Source organism: Ammodytes marinus (assembly GCF_949987685.1).
Source record: "Ammodytes marinus genome assembly, chromosome: 9".
NCBI lineage: Eukaryota > Metazoa > Chordata > Actinopteri > Uranoscopiformes > Ammodytidae > Ammodytes > Ammodytes marinus.
Window position 1 is genome coordinate 8,318,590 of NC_137213.1, and position 20,708 is coordinate 8,339,297.

General features: G+C 40.8%; 1 protein-coding gene across 1 annotated transcript; it reads right to left on the bottom strand.

Moving 5' to 3' along the window:
- Positions 1-1,161: 1,161 nt before the first annotated feature.
- nop9 (NOP9 nucleolar protein) lies at positions 1,162-15,527 on the bottom strand. Its single transcript, XM_080034469.1, has 12 exons — positions 15,492-15,527; positions 14,422-14,735; positions 13,617-13,853; positions 12,761-12,967; positions 10,444-10,551; positions 8,130-8,271; positions 6,812-7,004; positions 6,577-6,717; positions 6,070-6,189; positions 5,691-5,903; positions 1,514-1,619; positions 1,162-1,360 (listed from the first exon to the last, which is right to left on the bottom strand). Exons 2-12 carry the CDS (start codon positions 14,651-14,653, stop codon positions 1,206-1,208), a joined length of 1,854 nt encoding a protein of 617 aa, XP_079890595.1. The 5' UTR covers positions 14,654-14,735; positions 15,492-15,527; the 3' UTR covers positions 1,162-1,205.
- Positions 15,528-20,708: the final 5,181 nt, after the last annotated feature.

The following is a 20,708-nucleotide window of genomic DNA, read 5'->3' on the forward strand; positions in this document are numbered from 1 at the left end:
TGACGCTAGATCATATGGTGTGATGCTAAATCATATGGTGTGATGCTAAATCATATAGTGACAGGCTTTCCTTTCACACAGTCAACACTTTATTCTTGTACGTTAGAGCTTACAACTCATTTAAATGTATATTTTTTTAAACTTCTAAACTTTGGTCCATAATCACATGAAAAAGGTGACTACTTGTACATTACTACTGTTGTTCTTCTGAGTACCGGATGCTCACTCAACCCCAATACCTACCTACTGAGTGGTGTCAAATATCAAATTATTAATAGAAAATCTATTGAAATGCGGTGTGGTTCATGCCATTTGGTGTGACGTTGAGAACTGATGAAGATAAAAAGGCTTTATAATTGATTTATTCAGTGATTCATTATAAAATCTCACTGGAACACATGGAAAATACTATAAGCTATACTGACAATTAGTTTTGTTAGATTTATTACAGGATATATTGGAATTAATCTAAAATATACCCAAGAATTATGACATGTCTTACATTGGGCGATGATTAAGAAAAATTATGTAAAATGTAATGTTTTTGTACAAGGAAATGCTGAATCTCAAAAAAGATAAGATGAGGAATTGTGATAAAACCATTATACTTAAGAAAAGTTTATCCCATTATAATTTAAATACAAAAACTTGTCACACCATATGACAATTTTAAGCACAGATCAAACAAATTGGTTAATAAATATATATTTCAATTAAAAATCTAAAAGACCACATACATTTTGAGAAATTTAAGAATCAGTACAACTAAACTCAATAATTCTCAGGTCAAATTTTTGAATATTTATTTTTAACCTTTTTTCGGGGCTTATATGTCATCCACCCAAATACCAAGAGCAGAAAAAGTCTAGCTTAATACAACAGACGCAGTGTGAGCTTTGTGTATCTGGGTCAGCGTTTCAAACAGTTGTCCAAGTGACTTTGTGTGTCCTCACATTTGAGCTAGTAATGCTCTTTGCATTAGAAGACTTGAACCATTGAGCAAAGAAGTGACAGAGAATAAACGTTATGCTAGCACCCCATAGTGGCCATGTTGCCTATTGACATCAAATGATACAAATAAGGCTAGGCTTATGTTGCCATTCTAAGGGAAATAAGCACAAAAAATGTAGTCATTTCTTAATTATTTATTTTTTTATCAGTTTTGTGTAGCAAAAACAACACAGTTATAAAATATATGTATTTATTTATTCAAGAATGTCACTGAAGAGTTTCCTCTTCTTGGACTCGCCGGTCTGTATTTCCTGCCAGTGAGCTTTCCTGTTGGCGAAGTGAGAGAGGGCAAATTTGGTCCAGACATGGCGAGCAAACTGATTTGACCTCAGCTGGCTTTCACTCGGCACTGGAGAAGGGAGAGACGGGAGAGGAAGTCAGTCAATGATAGGGATGTGAAGAACTACCGGTACAAGACATTTGTAAAACCCAAATTAAAACCGAGAAAATAAATATCCAGTCACCCTTTTCAGTGAGGAATTGAGCTATGATTTGTAATTACCTAGTTCCTGTGCGATGCCTTGCCTGTGACTGACCGAGGCGCTGTTCCACACAGCTTCCAGAACCCGACTACCAAACCTGGAGCAGGCGATCTGGACATACTGGCCCTGGGAGGAGCACATGGTAAAGACAGTGAGGCTCATGATATAGTTCCACTATTCAACTACTTCCACACTATCCAACATGGAAGACTTGTTATATATATATATATATATATATATATATATATATATATATATATATTATTTTTAAGATATTTTTGGGGCATTTTTTTTTATGCTTTATTGATAGCGCAGAGAGACAGAGGTGAAATGGGGCAGAAGGGAGTAACATGCAGAGAACGACCGCGGGCGGGAATCGAACCCGGGTCTGCTGCTGGGCTTGGGGGACGACGCCCTACCAACTGAGCTAAGGGCCCTACTATTGTATATCTAATTAACAAGAACAGAACAGCTCTGGGAAATGTACATTTTGAAACTACTTTACGTACATAGTTTAGGTACAGTTTCTTGTTGACAGATGTCAATAGTCCAAAATATAATATATATGAGAAGAGATTTGAAATATACTTTAATACAATAGCTTTCTTGAAAGTGACTTACAGTACAAATCTTTTGAGATACTTTTGATATACTTGATAAATAAAGCATCCGTTTTTTTGGATACATGTATGGGTTTGGATTGTTTACTTCTTGAAGTGTTCATTGTTTTAGTTTACCAATGTGTTTGCCTCTAAAACAGACATAGGAACACTGATATAAGATTCAACATCTATTATTCATCCTTATCTAAACATATGAAACGAGGCCACACCACACTGTTCAGAAATGATCTATATAAAAAAAAAAAAAATGTTTTATTTATATGAGTTTTTATAAATCAGATTATAAATAAGAAAGAAAGCTCCCAATGTCCCTTTAGTGCTTCACTTCTATTCTACTTTACGAGTTACGAGAAGCAGCGGCAGCATTTCAAGTGGAGCAGCAGTTTGTCTGGTGAAAATAGACCGCAGCAGTTAACCGTCACATTTAATCCCTCCAAAAGAAGCAACAGCATGGCTTAATACATTGTGATGGAAACTGGCTGCTGCTGTTCTATATGTTTTATTCCTGGTAATAAATCTCATTCAAACGCCAAAACCAATAACGTCCCGGCTTGTCTCTCAATGCTTTCCAACTGCCCCAGTGTGGGACAGTGGCCCATGTGAGTCAGTGGCTTGTCAGTTTAGTTTTTAGGAAACAGTAAGTGGGGTTATTGTTGAGGAATATTTGGAGCTGCTGGGGTGTGACTCTTTACAGCTGCAGGCTACTGTGTTATGGATCAACTCGTCATACGCTGCAGACTGTCCCTGCGTTCCAATTCCCATACTTCCCTACTATTTAGTATGCCAAAAAAAGTTTTGGATGTCCCAATACAATTGTAGTATGCTGAAAATACATACATGCCCCACTAAGTCCAATAGCATTTTGGACTATTCGTCTTTATTCTTGACATTTCTCAACATAATGAAAAAAAAAAATCTTCCTCATCTGATCTCATCTCCTGTGGCCCTTTAACTCTTCTGTATTTTAGTATGTAGTGTAGTAAAAAGAAAGAGTATGTGATTTGGAACAGGTTGTGTCTAGGGATGGGACGATCCACTTTTTTTAGTTCCGATCCGATTCCGATTCCGATACCTGGGGTTTGGATATCGGCCGATACCGATACTGACCGATACGATATCATAATTGTTATACATTTTTTCGTTGGTGGTGATGTTATGTATTAGGCTAGGAAGGCTTAAGCAATTCTAATTTAAAAGAGCAATAAATATACACAAATGCATATAGGTTTATCTTAAAGGCAGAAATCCTTCTCAATGATCACTTCTGCCCCACTAGAATATGTGGTGGTCTGTTTGTCTAAACAGTCTTTCTCTCTCTGGCTGTATTTTACATAGTAGAATTTGTCACAAGCCTCTCCACTTCCTTGACTTGGATTAGCTTTGGTTAGCTCACTGGCTAACAAACTGATATGTACTGTATGTCAAATTATAAAGTGATGTCCTCTCTCCCTCCACCGAACGTCGGCGCATGTTCGCTCTAACATAGTAAAGAAAAAAAAAGAAAAAATTATTAAAAAAAATAAAATAAAAAATCGGATTTTAATATCGGAGCTGTCAGTCCGATATCCGATACACAGATTTCGGCCATATCGGACCCGATACCGATACTGGATCGGACCCATCCCTAGTTGTGTCTTTGTGGTGGCTCACTGAACTCTATGGAACAGAGGAATAAGATATACTACAAGCCTTTGGATATACTGTACATACAATGTTTATTAGAAGAATAAAGTCATTGTTGTTTTTTTGTCAAGAGGTGTGTTGACAGTCAGTAGGATTTTAAACTGCAAACTGAAATACTTACAGCTAACAGTAAAAATTATCATCTTGTGACATGACTAACTGTCTATTCCACAATAGTCTTAAGTCCCTTTCACATCGGCCAAAACACATTTTTAAACCCGCTAACATCCGGCTTTTATCTGCTGTGTGCAATCGGCATTCAGTCCTAATTTAGGTGTGTAAAGGGTATTGGAATGGCCCTGCAGGGTTCAACATAACTTTTTTTTCCTACTGGCCCGCCGGGCCAGAGGATCCGAGTTTTACTGGCCCCTTGTATATTTTCACTGGCCCTGCACACACTTTTTTTTTCTTCATAATTTAGTGTCAATAATTATAATACCTGTATTAGAAAAATAAAGAAAGATAACCAGATCTAAAGGGAATATCTATACTGTAACAGTATAGATATTCCCTTTAGATTTGGTTATTTTTCTTTTAGTTAATTATATGAAATGTTGATATTGCTCATACACATAATATAAAACCAGGCAAACATATTGAATTAGAAGCCTACAACTGAAAGTATGTTGAAAGAGTCGGCCAGTATTTTAAAGTCCAGTAGTTTGAAGGTTGTTTTTATTCTTGAATTTGGGCAGTTTAATGAATAGTTCACCTGCAGAAGTCATGTTCAAACATAAAAAATAAATAAGAGATGAAGGTCTGATCATTCTTTGTGGTGTGGTAGGCTGTTTTTATTACTTTCTCTATATGCATTAGGGATGTGAATGTGTCGACCGAATGACCGGTTTTCCACTTTCGCTCAAGTTGACTTTAAAAATAGAATAGAAATCCGAAAATCAGTGGGTTATGCCGTTTTTTTAATGGGAGATTTCACCGTGTATGTGAGTTCACGTCTGGTCGTGAGCGCGCTGCAGCAGTGTCACTTCTCCATGAAGTGTCAGCTTCACATATAAGAGTCCGGTGTGGGACCATTTTTTCAAACTATTGATAAAAAACAATGCAGTGCAAAATATGCAGCATAAGTTAAACGCTCGTCTAAGACTATGACGTTAAATCACCTTAGAAACACACAATGCCTTCGTCCGATCACAGCAGCGTTTCACCGTGTGATCTCGCCAGCGAGTGAGCCGCCGCGCAGATGAACTGTGGTTTGTGGCTAAAATAATAACCGGGGATATTCTCCCCGTTAGCGATTTCAATGGGAAAGACTTCCGCGATCTGATTGAATGTCTCGAGCCTGAAAACACAGTGCCAAACTGCGCGACTATAGGAACTGTACAGTGAGCGGAGTCCCTCCGTTCGTTTCTGTCTACAACCGACACAATCACCGGAGACGCATTCACAGCGTTTAAATAACGCCTCTCATTTGTATTACCATTGGGGCTTGGATGCAAATATTGTAACATTACGGCGGCAGATAAAGGAAAAGAGCAGTTATCATTTTCTGCGCCTCAACCTCTGCTGTGGGAAGAAAGAAAGGGGGCAGAGTAAGTCGATTGATTTGTCGACTCGCAGGCGGACGGTAGGCAGCTCTGCCAACGGTGCCTGTCAAAACGCCCACGCATCGGTTGTCCACTGGCCTTTCATTAAAAAATATATTTTATATTAGGTTTATTATATTGAGTCTTAAATAAACACTGCTTTCATTACGACTCAGAACGCGCATTTCAATGAACCATGATGTAGTCTACAAAAAGATACTGAACTGTGATTGGCCAGTCACTGGCCCGGGCGGGACAGTGACTGGCCAATCAACTTGCCCTGCATATGATTTTACTGGCCCCGGGCCATCGGGCTATACGTTATGTCGAACCCTGCCCTGTATCCGTACCTCCAGTCTGTGCAGGATCTTGCCTCTGCCCTTGTCGCTGGATGTGGTGATGAGGTGCTGCAGAACATGGCTGCCTGCGGGGTCAGAAGCCAGAGTCAGCAGGTCAGAGGGGGGCAGGGTGCGCAGGCTGCTCAGGAGAAGGCTACGCTCTTTGAACCGGGACAGACCCTGCACCAGCCGGGAGCCATGGTAACAGATGGAGGTCAGCGGCACCTGGAATATCAGAGAGAGAGGGTTTAGCATGGCACCTGCCACATTTATTCAGCAAAGGAGTGTAGACTTTTAACTGTCGTCAGCCTTTGTGCTAAACTGAAATGTCAAGACGACAGTTAAAAGCCCGACAAGTGATTTGGCTGAATACATCTCTGGGTTTGCTCACCTCTGTCTGTGTGGCGCCCTCTGCTGTGTCTGTGTGGTAGTACACCTCGTAGGTGAGCAGGGACATGAAGAGAGGGAGGCAGCTGCCCTGTCGAGAGCCGGGCTCGGCACAATGGAACGCCTGGAGGGGGGGAAGGGGCAACATATCGACAATCAGGTAGGTTTAATGGTGTTAAACACCTTTGATTTCAGCTATAAATAAGATACATGAATAGAAACAAGGGTATTGTTTTATTGATTAAAAATGTGGAGTCAGCATTGTTGTCTAAATCACTTTGTCAAAATCAGTGAATATCTCCTCACGATCCGCTACCTGTCCATACTGTGTGTGCGCTGGAAAGAAAATCCAGTGTTAATACACAGCCTAGACGCTGTAAATGGGCATGTTGCTAGCTAAGGTGGCCCCTGTTTTTAACAAAAAGTGATTTAGACTTGATTTAAGCGTTCTCCAGAATCTGTTCTGAGGACCGTAACATCTCAATAACAACATTTCTCTGACGATGCTCACCTGCATGAGACTCTGCATCATGTCTGTCTGCTTCTCTCCGCTCTCTGCACAGCTCTCTGCCAGCTGGACGATCACGCCCATGTGACCCGCCGCCAAGATGGCCTCCATGCCCTGGATCAGCTCGTCAAACAACTTCGGGAACTGCGGAGGAAAGACAGTTAAATCAGAGTCATCCATACATTTTTCAAAAATCCTCTATCTCTCAAACACATGACGTATAGATATGACGACCAACCATCTTGAATTTGGCCACGGCTGCGGTCAGCCTCTGTACGGGGAAGTTGGCGATGTTGTGTAGGGCCAGGTCCACCAGCTGACCCCTGAAGTGGTTCTTGTAGAGGTCTCGGAGCAGGGGCTTGTGGGAAAGCTGGATGACGGTTTCGATGAGGCGACTGCAGGCCTGGTCCTTGAGGAAGACCAGCAGTGGACTGCAAGGGGACACCATAGATAGTAAATAATATGGATGTAGCATCCGGGCTGACCTCAGTTATTCACACGACATCCAATAATCCTGGTTTGTGCGCGTCGCCATTTTGTGAGATTTTTACTCCGCCTCACGTCGGGGGGAAGGAGATAGCTGACGTATACCTCCGAGGCAAAGTGAGGGACAACGGGCGGAGAGCTGTCACTCAAGAGATTGCGCCAATACATTTTAACTTCCAAAAGAATAAAAACTAGCGTGGTCCAAAAAAATTCACCCCCCTCAGTGTTGTCATGGAGATATGACCTAAACATACAGACTAGAACGTTTTTTTAATCCAGGCCTGAAATAGTTTTAATAATGCTTAGAAAACGGCATGTTTAACATTGGAGTCAATGAGAAATGGCTGTCTTCTGCATCCAGCCCCTAGTGGCACTTCCGGGTTACTACAGTTGTGGTCACTTCCTTATTGGATGCTGGTAAAAAATCGCTGAGGTTGGGGCTTGGGGGAAACGCAAACACAGGAGGCGGCGGTTACATAACATTTTGTTGGTGTAAGCGACTCATTCCTAGAGGTTTAGTTTTAGTTTATTAAAGATCCCCATTAGTGTGTGTTAGACAGTAGCTACCCTTCCTGGGGTCTTCTTAAGGTCACAAATCAAAAGGTAGAATAAAAACATATACTTACATACAGAACATTCAAGCAACGCAACAGAAAAGTCGACAAAATACATCACGCAACAATCAACACTCACGCTCAAAACCTAGACTAATACATACAGCTGCTCACATCATCATTGATCTCTTCCATAGTCGAGAAAAGAAAGTACCTGAATATCAATCTACCAAGTCACAAAATAATGGATGGGTAGCTCACCGTCCATTACAAATCTTCAAGATCATTAAAAAAAATAGGTAATCTAAGCCTTACTACTGCCAGATGTTTAGGCAATCCACCTTCACGTTAGTTGTTAGTGTTTTGTGTGTATGTGTCATCATTGTTCTATTGTAAAAGAAAAAGCTAAACCATTGTAACTATAGCATTTGACACTAGTTCTTGTGTTAATTAATAAAGAGTTTACTTTTTTTTATCAAAACATGATGTAATCACTTTCAGAGTGGTTGTTCTGACCTAACTCCTGGCGCGGCGCTGCGACTGGTCAGGTAGTCCACGATGCGTTTGAGGAGCTGCTTGCAGAGTATGGGCCGTTTCCTGTGACACACAGTCAACATGATCTGGAACACTGCGCTGGCAGCAGAGTCGGCCACACTCACTAGACGAGGGAAAGAGAAATGACGGGAGTGAAAAATGAATCCTACAGTTTTCAGGCAATTTAAAAAGGTGCCCTGAGGCCAAAGAAAAAACAAAAAGTTTTAAATTTACATTTTCTAACCGAAACACTGGTGTCGAATATCCATTAAATGCATTTCTTTACAGAGCTGAGCGAATCAATCCGACAGCTGATATTAGCATATTGATGTCTGTGTACGTATTGGTCGATAAGTAACAGGAAATTTCAGCACAAGAAATGTCAAACTAGGTTTGAGGCCATTTCGAAACTCTAAAAAGTTGAATTCTCAAGTGTAATATGTCTACCTCAGTACGTTTCTTGTCTCTGATGCTGTACAATAGAGAAATAATTAAACAAACCTGGGGGATCTGTATCATAAGTCATTTTCAGTATTGACCTCAAAAATCCATTATGGGTCTGGCAATATTTCCTTCCCAATATATCATTTAAACGTTGACTTTAATTTGACTCAGCTCTATTGCTTTGGTAGGGTGGAGCCTTGGCTGGATGAGGGCGGTTTTTAAATGAAATGTTGCAATGGGATCATCAGAATGTGCATTTAATTTATCTGTGATCAAATACACCTACATGTATATCCTTCTGGACATAAGACACATACTGCACTCCAGCACATACAGTATATGTATGGGGTGTTGATGGAACCAGAAGCACAATACTCTTTCCAGCCCTTTTAACAGCACACACCCACAGGGCATTTAGTCTGTTAAGGCCAGGACCCACCGGCCCGATAATCGCCGTCGGAGAGTCTGGAGGGGGCGGGGACACGAATCTGTTTGGTGTGTTTGGTGCCGTCGGCCGTCGTAGATGTCGTCAGGCTTCTTTTCAGCCGTTTGAACATGTTCAATCGGCGTCGGGCAGTCTTTCAGTCAGAGCAATTTGATTGGTGGAGGGCCAGCGAATCAGTGAAACCCGGAAGTGAGGCGGGTAGCATAAACGGCTAACAACAGTATTGCATCGCTAGGCATTGTTTTAATGTGTTTGTTTGTTTCGTTCAGCGAGTACTCACATGCATCAACCCTTCTTGACTGCTCGACACCATGCTCGACACTCTCTGCTAAAAATGGTGCTCTTTATGGTCCAGAGATATCAATACGTATTTATATATATGTTTATGGACTAGACAGCTGTCCCATCATTTCCGGCTTCTGTATTTTTTTGGGCCACAATACAGATTAGCGCCACCTGCTGTTATGGAGACATTACCTCCCGCGCAAGCGCAGAGCATACAGGTAGTCAGTAGTCGGCTCGGTGTGTTCTTGGCACTTTTTTGGCCGCGACGGGCAGACTGGAGCTGCCTGAAACGGCAGACTCCATTTTCGGGTAGTCGGACCGGTGTGTCCTGGCCTTTAATTGAACAGATTTGACTTCATGGTGTGTGCAGTGCTGTGGCTTGTTATATTTCATTGGCTCCTGCTGTGCCAGCCTGCATCACATCCAAGGCAGATTGGAAGAGCTGTATCTCAGGCACGTTATGTGGGCTCTCTCTCTCTCTCTCTCTCTCTCTAGTTTTCCAGAGACTTGTGTTGACTAGACACCAGACAAGGTTCTGTTTTGGGTGCGTTTCAGAAATGTGATCACATTTGCTCCTGCCCCTGTGCAGGAGAGCGCTGGTAAAAGCCACTTAGCTTTCTCAGCACCGCATGCACTCGCCCCAAGGTTATTTATTGACTTGATTTCATTTTGCCATTAAAACCGGCAAGCTTTGATTCATCAAATACATTCAAAACACAATCTAGACGGCGTTCTATTAAAAAGAACCTGTCCTTGAGCACTTCCCCTTTAACTCTCCTGAACCTCCTCCTCTGCATTCAACATGTTTTTTTCTGATTAGAAATGTCAGGCAATGTTTGTTGCATTGGGGATGTCTGCCAGACCGTTTGAATGAATACCTTTCAAAAGTTGATGGGGCATACTTTTCTTTTTTAATTGTTTTCTTCCTAACTACAGCCGTACAGAAAGAGGTATATTAACCAAAGGAATAATTGATTTATTAAATGTTATGAATACAGGCGTGTGCTAGAATGTTCCCTGTGTGATGAGGGCTGACCATATTACAAGCCGTCTTTGCTCTGGCAGCAGAAAACGGCGAAGACACACAAGTGCCGGTGTGTTTAGAGATAAAAGATGACTCACGATTCACGCTGTCCATCAAGGCGTCCGTCAGGCTTTTCAGCTCGTACCAAAACGAAGAGGGGATCTCAAAGTCTGTCAGCTGAGGGGCTACGTTGCGATCTTTTGCCCCTAGAAAGAAAAAAAAGCAAGAATAAAAAGAAGACAATGGAAAGAAATGAACACAAGCTTCAAGCAGCAAGCGTCTGTCTGTGGAGGTGCTGACACACTGGGTACGGCTTCAACAGACAAGAGACAACAGACAACAGAGACTGAGGTGGGGAAAAAGGCAAAGACCATTTTCAACTCAGAGAATGCTCTCTCTCTGTCTTGTAAAGGTCGACACAGGGTAACAGACATTCAACAACACAGCTGCAGCAGTGGCTGTGAACCTGATGGCCTTAGTTTGCCTCACAAATCCTACTCTTTATTGGAGTCCAAGTCACACACAGACACGATACACATGACACACATATTCTTAGATTCAGTGCAACTGAGATTTTCTTGGGATATCAGCATCTCCAACATGAATTTTTCTTCAGTATCAAAGCAAAACAGTAGTAGTTGTCTGGACATCCATTTGTATATTAGGAACAGGAATTGCTAATTATGCAAATTTTCAGGTATAAAATTGTAATTTGGGTTTCTACAAAAAACTGTTTTAGTGTCCAAAAAACCCAAAATATTTCTCACAGGGCCATTGTTGAATCTCCTCTGTTCAGCCCCTGTCTGAAATGCTCCATTTAAGAGCCTGTCTCTTTAAGCCAGGCCTTCCAACAAGCCCAGTCTGCTCTAATTGGCCCTGGATCTAACTGCCAGTTCGATTCAGGGATACCTAGGGGTGTGCTAAGTACAGGTGGGGTGGTGCAAAGTTAGGTTGGCAATGAGGGGGCGTGGATTTTCCCCTTATGACATCATAAGGGGAGAAAGATCTGACTGGGGTTTTGGAACACAGCTTCTCAGAAGGGTGGAGAAAAAGAGAGAGGGGTTGTTTTTTCTCAGACGTTTAGAGTATCTAGACCAGGGCTGTACAGTGCGACAGTTTTGATCGCATTTGCTACTGAAATTGATCACGTGCGATGATGAATACAATTCCACTCGCACGAGTGCGACAGCTTGCTAATGAGCAGATGCTGTCCGTCTGAGACACAGAGGAGCGCTGCACAACACTGCTTAGAGGGCTCTACATTAACACTCTCCAAATTCGGGTAAATGTAGTCTTAGGCAAGTAAGTTATTGAGTCCACCCTCCACTTTGGCTGGTGAAAGATGTGTGCTCGGGACCTGTGCTTGTGCGGCATTAATACACTTCACCAACGGTAATAACCGGAAGGAGATGGCACACAGTTAAGTTAGCGCGTGTGCAAACAGAACATTTCCTGTGTGCCTTCACATTAAAAGCCTGTTACTAGCCAAACGTGAGTTGACTTTTATTTTGAAGCCGGTAAGAACAAGAAGTTAGCGCTTCACAGCCCTGCAGTGCGCTAGCTTGAAAATCAACTGCTTCAGCTGCAGAGAGCAGTCAACAGTAGTCTTTTTAAACAAAGTTTGAAATAACTGATAAGCCACTGAAGAACTACTCCCAACACACTCACAACAACCAATTTAACTTATTCCAAATTTTACCAATATAGGCCTACTTATTTATTTAATAGGCTATGTTTAATGTTTTAAAGTTTGGTTTTAATTAACAGAAGGAAATTTAACAAAAAAATATATTATTATGAATATAATAATGATATGTATATATACAGAAAATATATAGATATTAATTTTATGGGGAGAAATAATTCTGAATCAGCAAAAAATTACAATTGGCAGGTTAGATTTTTTTGTCTAAATTGCAATCAGTGCACCCCTATTAATTTTTCTACAATTATTACTGCACACACTAGGATATGATATTAATTGAGAATTTCAAATGAGACCAAGACAGGCTAAAAGGTAATTAGAGCGAAATGCATGGGTTAAGGTTATGCAAGTTTTCGATCATACTTTGTGTGCTACTGAATTTATTTTTGTGATACTGATTTTTTTTGCTTGCTAGCACCAGTGCTACCACCTAAAAAAATAAGCGTACAGCCCTGATCTAGACACATATTAATGTTGAAAAAACAAGACACATTGTTTACCTTTAATGGTGCCAAAACAAACAAGTATAGACTAGGAAAAACAGGCATTGAGTTGTAGTCCACAGCTATATGGCATTATACTTTAGACGATACTTACGTACCAAATCATTGTAACATAAAGAATGATAATTGGAGAGACAAGAGGATAAAACCTGTCTTTGACCCCCCCAGTGTGTGTGTGTGTGTGTGTGTGTGTGTGTGTGTGTGTACCTGGTCTGGCCTCAGTGCGTGGCGGTCCGATGCACCCTGCCAGCACGTGTAGGAGTGTGCGCACCACGTGAGATCCGTGAGCGTGTGTGATGAACTGGGCTGTGTTCTCCCTCACCGCCTGGCTCAGATACAACACCTGGGCCTCCAGCAGCCCACACGTCTCCTCCTCTTCTTCTGTGGTGTCAGACGGCGCCTTCTGCGATGTATCTAAATAGAGAGAGAGAGACGAACAGCTGTTGATACTCAGACATTTGTTTCATACGGTGATGAGCAGATGGCCACTCAATGCCACTGCTAAAATCTTTCTCTTGCTCGCAGAATTACATATTGGTTGGGTTTTAATTTACAAGTCTCTCCTTGGGCGGGTCCCTTATTATTCATGTTTACATGACTACAAGCAGAAGTCATTATGGCTTGCACTCTCAGAATGTTCTACAGATGTTAGTGCGTGGGAATTTAAAGCTTTGTTAAATGTTAAAGGACAGAGAAGATAGTTCTCTCACTGTCATTTCAATTGTTTGTAAAGGTATATCTTTGTGAAAACTTCCAGGTTTATTCATTTGATCTGTCCTGGTTGATTTATTTTTTTCCTTTTAGCTGTGTAGTCAGTCACTTTTAACTTTTGTATTCTTGTCCCTGATCTTGTATTGCAATAAAATCGGACGCTTAATGTGGTGTGTGAAAATTGTATGTGACTGTTTAGGTTGTGTCGACTTACTTATACATTTATTATAGTTCTGCTTTCTTTGCCAAGTCATTCTTAGAAAATAGATTTTAAACTCAAAACAAGTTGTTATCTCGTTGAATAAAAGGGTTATTGATTGAATAATTGAGATGCGAAACACAAGGGTCTTACCGGTCCACTTGGACATCTGTCTGACTGCGCTCTCCACTACGTGTCCACCACAGCGGTCACAGGAGACCGTCTTAAAGCCCTCCCCTGACTCTCCCCCCACTTCCTCCATCACCGCCGCTGCCTGGTCCAGACTGGCCTGAGAGAGCAGCTTCTGTAGAGTGATGCTGCCCGTCATGTCCATGGCTACCAAGGCCGCTTTGCCTCTCACTTCTGTCAGGACATTCTCCACAAACATCTCTGTAAGAGAAAATATGACAAGAAAGGAAAAGGAAAATTTAACATGTGCACTATAATAAACTGGTAAATTTAACCTTACCTTTATTTATGAGAGTAACATTGTGATGTGTTCAAGTGCTGTTGAGTACAAATGTGTATTGGGCCAAGGTTACGTCAAACTGATTAGTTTTATGTTATATTGTAAAATGTAGTGTTAGGCGAGAAACTAAAACAAAGGGGCTACAGTTGGAAGTAGACACTGATATTTCACCACAACAAACCCATTGTTTTTCATTATCAATTATCTTCCAATCATTTTATTCAAATATGTGTATCCCTACCGGTTATATGTCAGAAGAACACTCTCCGTCACAGCTTCCCTCAAAACTCAACGTGACATTTTCTGATAGCTTGTATTATCCAAAGAACTTGAATTGGAATTAGCAAAGATTCTTATTCTACTGTACTATGATGGTGTACCAGAGTTGTGTAATGTCCCCTTAATTCTGCATATTTCCAACTTGAACTGAATGCCAGTGCACTCTGCCTGATCACATGACATCTCCAGTAAAATAATACTCCTCCTCACCTCTCTCCTCATTTTCTTCAAAGCCTTCACTGAGTGTCTCCCCGACTCGGCGGAAGTAGCCCACGCTCATGGCATCCAGACGTTCCGGACGCTTCCTTTGGCCTCCTTCTCCTCCGTCATCCCCTCCCCTCCTCTTCCTCTCTCCTCCTCCTTCTGCTCCATCTTCTCCTCCGTGCCTCCTCTTCTTCACCTCCCCTCTCTCTGCCTTCCTTTCCTCTGGTTTGGCCAGCATAGCTCAGACCCCACAGCGTGCAGGTTACGAGAAGAAGTGTGTCCGTAAGTCGATAGACAATATGCTCCGTTTGGTCTTCGGCCTGAAATAGGAAAAGAGATGATTAAAGTCCACATTCATTCTGAATCACCAAACCACACCACAGGTCTTAACCAACAGTGGTTTACACTGTACATCATATTAATGTGAATTTTTTTTAGTTGGAATTTGCGGCAAATATTAAGTATTTTACAATAATATAAAGTAAAATAGTGATAGTGAATAATTCTGCCTGTATTTTTACTTTATAACAAAAGAACATAAAACAAGCCACAACAATCTAATCTAAATGAAACAATTAGTTAAACTTGTATACATGTAGTTAAAAGGAGGAAGCACTTCCTGAAATCAGTAGGCCTTTATTTTGGTAGACAGTAAGACAAACAAATGAGTAGCCTACTTGCAGTACCAATTGTTGTGTTTTCGATCATTTTGGAGACTGAGGGGAATGTGGGGGAAATGCAATGTAAACATGAGCTACTTAGCTGCTAGGTGACAGCAACGTATGCCGAATTCACCTCTGGCTACTATTGCTTCAGATCATTTCATAAATGTTTTTCTACAAGGTCAACGTGGTTGCCAATAAGCGGTGAGACGTTATATTGACATATTCCTTTACAGGGACTCGTCCATGCTGATTGCCAACACGAGCACAGCAACACAAACTGACTCGTTGTTTTCCAAACAAAGGGACATTTTTGACAAGTTTTTATTTAAATGAGACACTTAGCTTTATCCGTGCAAATATGTATGTGTGTTACAGAATGAATGGTAGATAACAAATTGTAGTTTAACTCACGTGTGAGACGTCTGGTGCTGACGGAGGCGGTGTGTTATCGACGCGTGGTGATGACGTACGACCACGTATTGGGCGGGGCCTTCTGATTTTTTTAATGCAAACCAGGCTTTTTTATATCGCTTTACATTTAAACCTGCAGTGTGTAGAATGTTGGTTTTTATTTCCTACCTAGCAGATTTTTGTAGAAAGTAATTATAATATCCATAAGTACATTTAGTTTAGTGCACAATAGCTGAACATTTGTTTTTGAATTATTATTTTTACCCTTAAGGGTCTCATATATGTCCATATTTCTGCATATTTTGGACCAAGGTCTAGTGCCGCCATCTTGAAAGTGTCATAGTTGGAATGTCATCAGGTGCATTGTTTAAAATTGTTCTTGTCCTTGAAGGCCACTGTAGCTTCTGTTATTATTCGAAAGGGTTGGGGTTACCCAGGGAGTGTTGCATTCTAGAACTTTGTAGAACTTTCTTGATGATGTCATATTACACACTGCACCTTTAAAGGGACACTATGTAATGTGACATCATCAAGAAAGTTCTAGAAAGTTCTAGAATGCAACGCTCCCTGGGTAACCCCACCACTTTTGAATAATAACAGAAGCTACAGTGGCCTTCAAGGACAAGAACAATTCTAAATTTTAAACAATGCACCCACCTGATGACATTCCAACCAACATGGATTCCTCCATAAGACTTGCCCGCTTAATGGACAAAATGTAATATTAATATTTGTAATGCTCCGCTCAGGAGGATTATTCAGATTATTGGCAGAGGTGATTTTACACCAATGAGGACATATTTATGAATGAGGATATTGATTTTAGCTAATAAATTACTTAAAATGTTACACAGTGTCCCTTTAACTAATTATTAAAAGCAGCATACTTCATGAATAAAATAAAAATGACAACAACTAACTTGTCATAAAACAATACAATATATTTCAAACAATATCTTTTTTTAAAGGACGGGGAGGGGGGTTTATTAAACATATAATTCGAAGAAATCAAAGAGTATACATGTACACTTATTTTTCCCATGCCTTCTCCATTTTAGGTTATGTTTTCGTGACCAAATGTTTATTTTACCGAAATATTGAATTTATTTTGAATGAAGTGTGACCTGACATGAACTACTTGCATAGGCTAATTATGCCCTATGAGAGAGCTATATAGATAGATTTGGTTGTAGCCACCAGAGGGCAGCATGGAACCTCTGCTAGTATAGAAGGATTGATTGACCACCCAAAACCTCACTGTGGGTGGTTACTAATGAGGTGAGGACTGGAGCCCAAGGTAGCCTATGTGAATCAGTCGGAAAAAAAGACATGCAACCCCACTGTAACACCAGTGAATGGTGGCTGCATCTGAGCGTTTGAAGTGTGAAAGACCTCCAACAAGTTCAAAACAGAAGGACCTTGGTGGGTGCCAGCTGTTTATTCAGTAGAAACATACAAGGCCATTTTTTAATTGGTTATAAGTTATAGTAAAACGGAGAGAGGTTATATAATTTGATTCTGCTGTGCTAGTATACCCTCAGAGTGGAAAAAAAATTCATTTCATAGTTGACAAATACCGGATGTTCCAACAAGCACAAGAGCAGTTTGGACTGAATCAATCACAGCACTCTTTCATTTCCCTTCTGCCATTTGTTTCCTGTACTGTCATAGAATAGAATGCAGGCTGTATTTGCCCTTCATGCTTGGAGGTTGTTGGCACATACTTTGTGTTATTAAAAAAATATATATATGTTTTCATGTTACAGTTTTTTACCCCAAACCAAAGCATTTGAAAAAGTTTTTTAAGAAATATAAATAAACAATACAAATTGAAAAGTGACATGCCCCCGGATGCAATCAACAGTATGTTTGAGACCTGTGACGTAAGAAGTTGGAATGCAGCCATTTCTGATGAGAAAGGAAATACAAGATGACATAATGCTTTCCACAGGTAAACGGTGAGGTCAGAAGAAAGTGGAATTTTATATTATTTGGTGAATGTACAAAGTGTGAGTAAACACACAATGGCTGTGTTCGAAACGGCCTACTAAAGTCCTCCCACCTACATACTCAACATGTACTACATACTCTCTACTTAATGAACGATTGTGTATGCGAGGTTTGTCGGAACGTTTACACTGAAGTATGCAGAAGCAATCAAGAACTTGAAAAAAAAACTTCTGTGTCGTTTGAAAAAGACACAATGCATTGAGGGGCGGTTGAATAGGAAAAGTAACCTATCGATCCATACACAAAATCTTCCCGGAAGTAAGTACTCATCCGGGCATTTCTCACCTACATAAACTCACATACACAACCACAACATACTCAAATTGACGTCAAAATTAGTATGAGTAGGAGGTTAGTAGGGCTTTTCGAATGTCCACTCAAGAGGTAATGATGGAGATGGAAGATGGTGAAAGTGATGTATCAGATCCACACTGGTTACAAAGCAGGATGTTCCACCATTTTGTTCTGACCTGAAATATCTCCAAAACTTTTAGATGGATTACCAGTGAATTTGGTATTCATGCCCCCCTTCCCTAAGGATGATTTATCTGTCGCCATCATTGAATCGACATTTCAAATGGTAATTTACTTTTTACGACTGAATACTTAAAACTAATGACATTCCCCTCAGAGAGCTGCAAGTGTGGCTGCACACTCTTGGTACTGTGGGACATGTGAACATGGATTGCTCAAATGGAGCTGCAAAAACAATATTAGAAACATAATTAAAAATGCTTTGTCCATACCATACACTTTATCTGAAGGGGAGCGAACAAATTGGAATAGAATACACAGTGGGACATGAAATGAACGTGAAAATGGTATAATAAATGAACAATTCTGCTTCTGCTCTTAGTAAACAATGTAATGCATTTCAAAAACAGCTCTGCTTTTTAGGAGAAACACACAAGACTCTCTTTTTTTAATAGCGAGGACAGGAGGTATACAGAGCAGAGAGGCAGGGAAACAGATAGGTCACTTGTTCTTCTACAGCAGTGTGCTCCTGTGTCTTGGTTTTGTTTGGGCTCATCCCCGGAGCAACTGCAGCGCGTGAATCAGCCCCCCTTTTCTCCCCATGGCAAACTGTGGCCAGTGAACACTGCAATCGATTAAGAATTTAGGAGTCACACACACAGACACAGTCACACACACACACACACACACACACACACACACACACACACACACACACACACACACACACACACACACACACACCGTAAGCAGACACATTTCATCACCATTGTAAAACACCCACAGATCTTGAATCACAATGATCAGAGTGTTAACAGGGATAATCTCTTTAGCAATAAGTGCGTTTTAATTCATAACCCATAAAAGTTGTCTGTAACTTCCTTTATAGGGGCCTTTGCTTTGGGAGTGGTGTCAAACATATGGCCCGCGGGCCGAATGCGGCCCACGAGATGATTTAATCCGGCCCGCGACATGTAGAGCACACATTTATGAGCATTTTAAAAAAAAAGTAAGTCTCTAGCCCATTCCTGTGAGGAGATATTAATTTTTAAAGAAATAACCAAAATGCTCACTCCAGCCGCTAGGGGGCAGCCAAAATAAAAAAAGCACATTTTAGCAACGTGAAAAAATGGCAATCTTGCTTCACCGCTATTAATGTTTCCTCCAGTGCTTTATGGCAAAGTAAAAACCAAAAAAATAAAAAATAAATAATGAATTTTTATTTTTAGTGCTGAACAATTAATGTACTAGCAAGCGCGATGTGTTCGCGGCTCTGCACACCCGAAACGAGCAGGAGCATGCTAGTGTAGGCCTACAAGATTTATTTCCTAATTTTCCATGCTGCTTTATTTTTATGTTTTAAATTGGGAAAAACGAATTCCAAAACAACCAATAACTTCTGTATTTAAAAATAAATCAAAACAGTAGAAGTTGCACTTTTATTTAAAGAGGACCTATGATGCTTTTTGACTTTTATGACCTATAAACGTTGTTATGATGATTCATAGTCATGCTTAACCATACTAAATTATCAAATAATGACTTACATGCATTTCGACGTATTCCCTGCTGACCGTCTGGGGTGTCTGTGCAGAGCACTAAACACTATTCTAGCCAGTCGAGAAGTCACGTCTTCAAAGCGGTCTACCCTTTCATAATTTGTGACGTCGCATAAAAATTTGTGACGTGACCACGCGGATGTTTCCATGTATGGTAATGCTGTCACTTCCCTGTTCGCGTCTGCCTCGCGCCCTTATAGGTCCATGCTCGCGCTTCCCGCCACTGAAAGTGTTCCGGAAGGAAGGTAACCAATCACAACGGAGTGGGGTTTGCAGGAGGGGGGAGGGTAGCGGAGATGGCCGATGCACAGGCGGAGGGAGCGGAGATTGCCGAAGCACTCACACTCAAGTGTTGACAGGACGTGCTGGATCGCCAAAATAAGAGAAAGAGCTTCCCGAAAATCTACATAGTTTTTTGTGATGTGATTCGTGTCAGGTTGCTCTATAGCAGTGTAAAACAAGAAATTAAGACCAGAAAAGTAGTATAATAGGTCCTCTTTAATTTCATTTTGTACTGTCTGCATGTTTGCACAAAATGTTTCCCTGTACATATAGTAAACAAAATTGGACAACTGTAACGTCAGTGCCTGTTGTATTTGTGTATTCAAATAAACAGTTGTTTATTTCATTAGTGCGTATTGGCATCTTTGAGCAAAATACCCCCAAAATTTTTGCTCCTATTTTCACCTCCTATTCCCATGGCCAGCAGCAACCTTTACTAAGACATTTCCTGGGGGGTACAGAGATCCCTTGTGATCCGTGATAATGTAGGTTACAAATGTAGGCTGAGTGATAAAGAATATTACTGAAAAACAAAGCTAGAGATTTGGAGTTGGCATATGTACGTTATTTTGCCATTATTTTACTGGTCCGGCACACTTGAGATCAGAGAGGCTGTATGTGGCCCTCGAACCAAAATGAGTTTGACACCCCTGGTCTAGATGTTATCACTTTATTGGGCAAGAAGAGTGAGAGGTTCATGGAGCAGTAAACGGAAACAGTATAGCCAATGCGTTGACCTCTGATGTGTCAATCTTTACGCATATGATGGACTGCAAATCCGGTGTTACAGTAAATGAACGGTTACAGCTTATTTATTTATTTATTTATTATTCTTTCGGACAATTCCACACAATACACAATTTTCTCTTGCAAATATTCATACATCATACTT